Source organism: Prionailurus viverrinus, chromosome A3 (genome assembly GCF_022837055.1).
Source record: "Prionailurus viverrinus isolate Anna chromosome A3, UM_Priviv_1.0, whole genome shotgun sequence".
Taxonomy (NCBI): domain Eukaryota; kingdom Metazoa; phylum Chordata; class Mammalia; order Carnivora; family Felidae; genus Prionailurus; species Prionailurus viverrinus.
Window position 1 is genome coordinate 27,330,810 of NC_062563.1, and position 9,416 is coordinate 27,340,225.

At 48.5% G+C, this 9,416-nt stretch overlaps 1 protein-coding gene across 1 annotated transcript; it reads left to right on the top strand.

Moving 5' to 3' along the window:
- Window positions 1-697: 697 nt before the first annotated feature.
- On the top strand, window positions 698-1,843 carry DEFB121 (defensin beta 121). Its single transcript, XM_047854436.1, has 2 exons — window positions 698-755; window positions 1,686-1,843. Exons 1-2 carry the CDS (start codon window positions 698-700, stop codon window positions 1,841-1,843), a joined length of 216 nt encoding a protein of 71 aa, XP_047710392.1.
- The last annotated feature ends 7,573 nt before the right edge of the window (window positions 1,844-9,416 follow it).

Below are 9,416 nucleotides of genomic sequence, written 5' to 3' on the forward strand. Positions count from 1 at the left end.
GAGAGAGAGAGACAGAACATGAATGGGGGAGGTGGAGGTGGGGGGAGAGAGGGAGAGAGAGAAAGAGAGAGAGAATCTGAAGCAGGCTCCAGGCTCTGAGCTGTCAGCGCAGAGGCCGACTCGGGGCTTGAACTCACAAATCGAGAGGTCATGACCTGAGCCAAAGTCGGATGCTTAACTGACTGAGCCACCAAGGCGCCCCATGCCCTTCCTTTACCATCAAAATGAATCTCCAACATATGAGACATCCTAAGATGTTCTTATTGCTGGAGAGAACCCAAGGGACACAGAAGTATCACTCCTTTTTGGTCTCACTGCCCCTTCTCTTCTTTTACCAGAACTGAATGACTAGCGAAAGCATTTTTTCCCCTTCTTGGCTCCCCAGTTACATTGCAAACCTCCTCAAAGGTAAGGCTGTGTCTTCTCTTTGTTAACGTCTCTTCCCCCTGTCCCAGCCTCCCCTGGAGGTTTAGACAAGGGTGGGGTATCCGGCGGCCATTCAACCAGTGTGGTTGATTACTTGTCTGCTTGTCTAATCTTAAGGGACTGTTCCCTTTCTGGTTCACTGATCATGGCTCTGCCATGCTCCTCGGGGTAATAAATATCGGTCTGGACTGCCCAGAATGCAGACCTCTGCGTGTCTTGCCAGCCCAGAAGCCTCTAAGCCTCCTAATCTCCCCCTGAGCCCTCAGCGTTCATGAAGCGTATTCTCCTGGTTTTGACTGTTAGCCTGCTCCTGGCCCAGGTTACCCAAGGTAAATAGGATCTCTCCCAAGCGGGAGTGGGTCATGTTCAGGGAATTCTGGGGGCTCTAACAGCCTGGACTAGGAGAATGGCAGCCTCCTTGGAGGCCTCTGGACGATCTCTGTAGCCAGGGGAAAATTTGAGTTCTCTTGTACCAGCTGATCTTTCCAGTGCTCTTACTGGACTACTCTGATCTTCTCTGGTGTGCTTTGGAGAAGTGGAACATGATGATCTGGGCGGAGGGTACACGGAGGAGAGAGATGCGGGTGCGGAATATGGAGGAAATGGGCACTTTTCTAAGAACATCGGGGGGGGGGATTTGAATTTCGAGCTATTGTTGCCTCCATGAAAACGGTTCCTGAATTTCTGATTGAGGATTCTGATACCGTTCTCAGGCAATTTTAATTTATCGGGGCCACTCTAGGCTGTGGGTCCCCCAGAGCAGCTAATTATCTAGGCTGGTTAAGACGCACAAAAAGGCCCGGGATGTTGTGGAGGAGGGAGTGTTACATTCTTGGGAGTTTTGCAGATGCCCTAGAAAACTTGCAGATGTCCAGATGGGTGTATTTCAGACTCCTGTCCCGTTTCATTGATAGGGTCAGAGAGGAGACTGAGGGCAAAGGGAAAAAGTAACTGATATTGGGTACCTGGTTACCTTGTATTATGAGGGAGACAAAACCTAGTGGGCCTAGTGGGGGGGGGGGAAGGCTCCTGCCTCCCCCAAAGGAGCTGGCCAGGGAGGGGAAGCTGCCTCCTGGGGGGGACTTCGGGGTTGTGACTGACGACACAAATGGGAGAAGAAAGGAAAATGGCCAATACTCCTCCCCGCACATCTCCTTATTCCTTACTACTGTCTTCTCTGCTGGGGTGCCTTCCCCCTTCCCCAGCCCTCTGCTTTATTTCAGGACTGACCCCGTCCTCTCCTTCCTTTTTAATTTCAGCCAGGCACTGCTGGAAAAAGTTGGGAAGGTGCAGAACAACGTGTAAAGCCAGTGAAGTATTCTACCTCTTATGCAATGATGAGACTAAGTGTTGTGTCAACCCCAAGCACGTACCTGTCAAAACTAGATCCTTGCCGCCAACCGGAAGCCTGGAGTAACTTCTGCAGTCTGGCCCATCTCGCCCGACTTTGAGCCCAACGTCATCGGAGCCCACGGCTCTACTAAATCATTCTCGACTGTCCCATTTGTGTCTGGTAGCTCCGCCTCATTGAACTTACAAATCAAGAACAAAGAGAGGTGTGCGTGCAGGTGAGACAGAAAAGGGAAGACCAGTAGGTTAGTCTGTTTGGCACCTAGCTCCTAGCCTGCTGGCCCACAGTTCAGCCCAGATGATGTAAATAAGGAGTGTTCATTCTACCCATTTGACTTCTGTTTTCTAGAGTCAGCACTGCCAGGAGAATTTTCTATAATGATGGAAACATCCCAGCTCCGCGGTGTCCAATATGGTAACTACTAGCCACGTGTGGCTATTGGCCATTTGAGATGTGGCGAGTGAGTGGGTGGAGACGCCTGTTGCATCCTTGTTTGTAATGCAAAAGGAAAACCCCAGAACATTCTAAATGCCCATTAGCCCGGAAATGAAGTATGCATACCGATGACCACTACGTCTCACTTAAAAAAGATGTCAATCTACCTAACGCTGCAAGACACATTGTGGGGTGAAAAAAAGAAAGACGTCCCCTGAAATAGAAACCAAAACATCAACCAATGCTATGTTTTCTAAAGGTACGTGAGTACGTATAAAGTCAACGCGGGGGCGGGGGGGTGGGGGGGTGGGGAGGTAGGGGGTGGGGGAAGGGGGACAGTAATGCAAACATAGAGCATTTGATTTTTAAATCATTCCACAAGTACATATTACATGATTTGTTATTTATATCCTCCCCCCCACCCCCCACAATCAGTAAGCTCGATGAGGACATGAAAAAAAAAATGCGGCTAGTGTAACTGGGGAACTGAATATTGAATCCAATCTAACCTAATCTATATAGCTAAATGTGGGTAGTGGTTATCATGCTGGACAGTGTAGCTTTAGAGTCGAGATACAGGCTCGGGCAGGTTTGGGGGCTGAATCTCGGGGTGTTTCAGGGTAAGTCGAGGAGGCAAGCAAGAATCTGTGATGAACATGAGAACCCATTCTTAGCCCACTGCTTCGTTTTCTCTACTTTCAGCCCAAAAGGCTGTGACTGCTCTCCCCTGATAACACCCCCAGTTCTACCCCGTTAGGGAGTCCTGGATTGTGTCTCGTATTTTCTTCCACCTGCAGAGAGCAGGTATCAGGCCCCACGTGGGTTCCCACTTCATCTTTTTCCTTTCCTCCCAGTGGGGGCCACATGATCTTGAACTGTGGGCTAGTCTTTTTCTAAGACTGATCCCGAACTGAGACAGTGGGGATTTTCCCATTACCAGCCCCATGATTTGGGTCACGGTCTCAAGTGTTCCCAACCCTTGTTACTTATCTGATTAATCAAAAAGGATTTGATTCTTTATTCTGACTTGGGAAGCTCTGTTCAGCATCACCTACTTACCATCTAGTCCCTTCATACACTAAAATTGGCCTCAGCCTTATGGCTTGACTCAGTCATCCCCAGCACACCTTTTTTTCTTTTTCTTTTCTTTTTTTTTTTTCAGTACATGAAATTTATTGCCAAATTGGTTTCCATACAACACCCAGTGCTCATCCCAAAAGGTGCCCTCCTCAATACCCATCCCCCACCCTCCCCTCCCTCCCACCCCCCATCAACCCTCAGTTTGTTCTCAGTTTTTAACAGTCTCTGATGCTTTGGCTCTCTCCCCCTCTAACCTCTTTTTTTTTTTTTTTCCTTCCCCTCCCCCACGGGTTCCTGTTAAGTTTCTCAGGATCCACATAAGAGTGAAACCATATGGTATCTGTCTTTCTCTGTATGGCTTATTTCACTTAGCATCACACTCTCCAGTTCCATCCACGTTGCTACAAAGGGCCATATTTCATTCTTTCTCATTGCCACATAGTATTCCATTGTGTATATGAACCACAATTTCTTTATCCATTCATCAGTTGATGGACATTTAGGCTCTTTCCATAATTTGGCTATCGTTGAGAGTGCTGCTATAAACATTGGGGTACAAGTGCCCCTATGCATCAGTACTCCTGTATCCCTTGGGTAAATTCCTAGCAGTGCTATTGCTGGGTCATAGGGTAGGTCTATTTTTAATTTTCTGAGGAACCTCCACACTGCTTTCCAGAGCGGCTGCACCAATCCCAGCACACCTTTTTTTTCATGAAAACCTCCAGCCTCAGTGTCTAAGTATCACCAGACGTGTCAAACAGTTTTGAACACTGGATTCAGGATCAGAAGATCTGGGTTCAAGTCCTTGAGTCACATATCTGCTGCATGACGCTGGGCAGGCCATTTAACCCTCTCTGTTTTATTTTCTCCTCTCTAAAGTGAGGATCCATCCCACCCAAGGCACAGGGGTGTCATTAGATGAAATGAAATCACAGGTAGGAAGCACCCAGGACAGAATCTAGCACACGTTCGATTCCCAGGAAGACTTGGGATGCCCTCCCACTCTTTGGAATGAGCACCGGGTGTCATATGTAAGAGATGAATCACTGGGTTCTACTCCTGAGGCCAAGATTACACTGTATGTTAACTAACTTGAATTAAAAAAAAAAAAAGACAGGATGCCTTCCTGTTCACTTCTTTTTTTTTTTTTTAATTTTTTTTTTTTTCAATGTTTATTTATTTTGGGGACAGAGAGAGACAGAGCATGAACGGGGGAAGGGCAGAGAGAGAGGGAGACACAGAATCGGAAACAGGCTCCCGGCTCTGAGCCATCAGCCCAGAGCCCGACGCGGGGCTCGAACTCACGGACCGCAAGATCGTGACCTGGCTGAAGTCGGACGCTTAACCGACTGCGCCACCCAGGCGCCCCCCTGTTCACTTCTCATGACAGGTCTGCCATCATCGCCCCTTGAGTCTTTGGAGGGGGAGGGGCCCTGTAAGTCAAGCATATATCTCATCAAGTCAAAATTGTTCAACTAATATTGATTGAATACTCGATTAGTGTTCAATCTGTTTTCAGGGCTACCCCCTCGGCTCAGTCCCTCCTTGGCCTCCTCCCTCTTTCTCCCACCCCAGACCTCCTGCCTTGAGTTTTGCCACTGATCTTTTCATCTCTCTGCCATGTCCGATTGTCCCACATCCTGGTGCCCCATGTCACGAGGGTTCTTTACGGAATACAGCAACGTTCCTCAACATATTTGATGATGACGCACCTTAAATTTGTCATGGGATGGAATGGCTTGAGTTCATCAGAGACCGACTTAAGCAGAAAGGACATTTCTTGTCAGGATGCTATGTAGCTCATAGAACTGATTGGAAGTCCCGACAATTGAACTGGGCTTGGAAGGACCAAGGGAGAGTGGGCAGCAGAAATAATCTTCCAGGATCCTACCAGCAGCAGAGCCATCCTGGCACTGGACAGCTGGAGCCTTGCCTGGACGTCTACAGTGGCTTCAGACCTGCCAGGGCCACGACTAGGGGGAGGAGGGGGAGGTGCCTAAGGTGCAACCCGTCAGGGGCCCTCAGTCTCAGGGTCATATGAGTGCCTCCTGGGCACCTCCCTCACCTCCCCCTAGTCCTGGCCTTGCCACCTGGATCCTGAACTTCTCTGCACCACCCACCCACCACACCTGTACTTATATTTGCTCAGAGTGTGTGTTCATAATAGACTGTCACCCCCATGAAGACCGCGGCTGATTTATTTTCTGTATCTCAGAGCAGAGTCTAGCACAAATCGAGTATTCAAGCAATATTAGTTGAAGAGTTTTGACTTAATGAGATCTCTGTTTGGCTTAAAATAGCGGGAATGGTACACGAGCATTTCCTCTTTAGGGCATAGCTTCACATTGGAATAGTATCCATGTTGGATGCTCAATAACCACGGAATATTACTAGAGATACGTATTGAGATTGTAAGATGAGACACTTGGCAGGGGTGGCTACAGTTACATCACCCATCGCTGGGATGGTCATTGGCGGATGCTTCCATTATGGCCGAGCAAACTGAAATATACACTTGCGTGAGTCAGGCGGTGTCTTCTCTGAATGTCTGGAGGCGTTGTGGACGTCATGCTTTGCCTCAAAAGCAAAATCATTACATATTAATGAGATCAGTTACACAAGTGTACTTAATATTTTTGGAATAGACATTGTGGCAGGGTGATATATTAAGAATTCAATGTAGCAATTGCCTGATAATTTTTTTTTCCTCCATTTTACTTGACCAGGCATCAGCATAGAGAGTGAAAAGATCATTTCTTTTCTTCCTAGTTATTGGAAGGGGGGGCCAGGATTTTGTGTTCTAAATCTTGGCCTTCTTTTGCTACTGGGGAACTGAAGAAAGTATGTGTGTGCGTGTGTGTGTGTGTGTGTGTGTGTGAGAGAGAGAGAGAGAGAGAGAGAGAGAGAGAGAGATTCAGGGGCTGCCCTGAAGATTGCTCTCCACTCCCGCCATCTTTATTAGAGAGGCCCAGGCACAAGGAGGGCGGCTAGATTGGATGGTCTCAGGAGGAATGGGATGAAGAATTTAGCTTCAAGTTCAGGAGAGGAGTTGCCTGCCATTTGGAGGTGTTGAATCTCCACACAACCAGGAGAAAAGATGGGGGTTCGGCTCCAAGGGTGTTTGATAAAACACCCTGAGGTGATAAGTGTTTGGACCGGATTGCCAGCATGGAGGTCATCACTGTGGAGACAGCCACCATGGCTGTGGTCCTGGGACCAGCAGCCTTTGCCTCCATGTTGGGTATGACAGCCCAGGTGAGGAACAGTTCTCCAGTGCCCAGAGCCGCTCAATGAACGGTTAGCGGAATTCATCAGCAATACCTTGAGCATGAGAAGCAAGAGAAATGAAGATCATCATCATTGAGTAAGGATCAAATTCCTCCTCATTTACCAAAATCATGGGGTCCTAGTAGGATCAAGTGGAGGAAGGCAGGAAACCCCAACGACAACTGCCATTGGACATCTCACCAGCTTCGCAAGTGGTATCTTGGAGCTGAATTTAAAATGCATACACAGGGGCGCCTGGGTGGCGCAGCCGGTTAAGCGTCCGACTTCAGCCAGGTCACGATCTCACGGTCCGTGAGTTCGAGCCCCGCGTCAGGCTCTGGGCTGATGGCTCAGAGCCTGGAGCCTGTTTCCGATTCTGTATCTCCCTCTCTCTCTGCCCCTCCCCCGTTCATGCTCTGTCTTTCTCTGTCCCAAAAAAATAAATAAATGTTGAAAAAAAAATTTAAAAAAAAAAAATAAAATAAAATGCATACACAGATGGGGCACCTGGGTGGCTCAATCGGTTAAGTGTCTGGCTTTGGCTCCGGTCATGATCTCACAGTTTGTGAGTTCGAGCCCCGCATCGGGCTCTGTGCTCAGAGCCTGGAGCCTGCTTCGGATTCTGTGTCTCCCTCTCTCTCTGCCCCTCCCCTGCTTGTGCATCTTCTCTCTCTCTCTCTCTCTCTCTCTCTCAAAAATAACATTAAAAAAATAAAATAACATACGTATACAGAAATAAAGCATTTCCTGAGACTTGAGTGTCGTGGAGTATTCAGAACTGGTATGTGACTATGAACGTATTAAAGAATTTTAGAAGAAACACGCTCACTAGCATCTGGTTCATGGAACACGGCTTGAAGCAGGACACAGTTGGGGGATATACCTGTGTAGGGGTTTCTCTAGCACCCAGTTCCTCTATGGGAGCCTCACCGCACTTTCATACAAACTTGGCCTCATATTGCCTTTCTCAAGCCAGAGGCCCTCAGCTGGATGCTTTTCCAACCTCACTGGGAAAGTGAGGAGAAGACGTGAATCCATGGAAGTCAAAGAAGCCTGTGAAAGGCTGTGATTTTATTGGTTCTCATTTTTTCTACCTTCTTGTCGTATTATTAACCTCACAGGTCCGAGGGAGGACCAGCTGAGATAAAGTAAAAGTACCTAGGCTGTGTGGGACCCTCTGGGAACTTGGTCCCTAGCACTTCCCGCCCCCTGCCCCACTGTGGCTGCGGGGACTGGGTGGCCTTTCAGGAGCTGAGAAATGCAACTTTGCAGATTTCAGGGGGTGGGTGGTACAGGTCTTAGAGAACTGGTCAGGCCAGCCTGTACCGTGTGGGAGGCATTACAAAGGCCCAGGCTACAGTCTGTTCTCTTCGGGGCGGGTTCCGGAAGCTACCACACAGTTCTCAGGGGCCAAGTTGGCTCTCTGACCAAGGCCTGCCTCTTCCCCTGTCTCCTGGCCTCTTCTCCCACAGTGGCTTCTGCTTGCTGGCCACACTTACAGCCCCTGCCCCTTGCTTCCCACTTCCCTTAGCCTCGGCCTGGTTTCCCACCTTAACAGAGAAGATCACCATACAACAGTCACGTTCCGAAGTCAGAGAATGTAGGCGTCTGAGGGGAAAATGGAGCTTAACTGACAGAACTCTAGGTCCTGGCACTTGATGATCTGAGAACAAATCCACATGCATGCACGTACTCAAAAATACACAAACACCCACCCACCCACCAATTACACATCTGTGCACAAACAGCATCCGACTATAAACATTCTCACACATAGAACATTCAAGTACTCACATGCACAGAACACACACAAAGAACTCAGGCACGCAAATTATACACAAAGTACACAAAATCTGAGCGTGCGCAGCTATGCACAAATTTACACATACGCACAAGTACACATAAACAAAATGCAGTGCACATATAAACTCAGATGCCCAAGTATAGATGTGCTGTAGCAATGAACCTATCTCTTTCCATTTCTCCTTATCTCAGTCAAGGCTGTTTCTCTGAACGGTCCCGGTGCTTCTTGCCAATCTGTCTAGGAGGCTTCATAAAGGGGCTTATGAAATATCGCAAAGAACTGTAATAAGAAGGGACTCTCCAGGGTGGACCTTGTGGTCTGTTACAATAATGACAGCAGATACTTCTATTGTGGTGGGTAAGTGTCAGGGGTCTTACGTGTATTCACCAAATGCTTTGTGCCTATTCACTCATTTGGTCCTCGTTAACAACCTACAGAGCAAGCGCCGTTGTTAACCGCATCGTATAGCCAAGGACACAGGTTCAGAGTTAATTACTTTTTCCGAGGTACTACCGTCAGGAGATTAACTTCAGGATACAGGCTTGTCAACATCCTGCGAGGCCGTCTCGTCCCCCGTGCTGAGTCCTGTAGCGGTTGAATAACATTCTCAAGGACACGCAGGCTGCCCAGTTCCCAGCCCCGGACCGGGAGGAACGCCTGGGTCTCCCGCTGCACTTGCTGGATGTTCTTTCCTTTTACACCCTTTGTGTTTATGCTTTTCCGGCTACAATGAGGCCTTGTAATTTCTCCCCGGAGGGAGAAACAGCCTCCTTGCTAGTCTTTGCTTGCTTGACTCTACCCTGGCAATTATCTTCAATATGGGCTGCTGGAGTGATTCTTCGAGGCAAAAAAAAAAAAAAAAATCTGACCATGCCCCCACAGTCCTCTCTAAAAGATCTAACTATTCCCTATTGTGCACAGGCTGGATTCCCAAGCCCCACCCCCGCATGGGGGTGCCTGGGAGGCTCAGCCGGTTAAGCATCCAACTCTTGACATCAGCTCAGGTCATGATCTCACGTGAGTCTGAGCCCCGAGTCGGGCTCTGTGCTGACA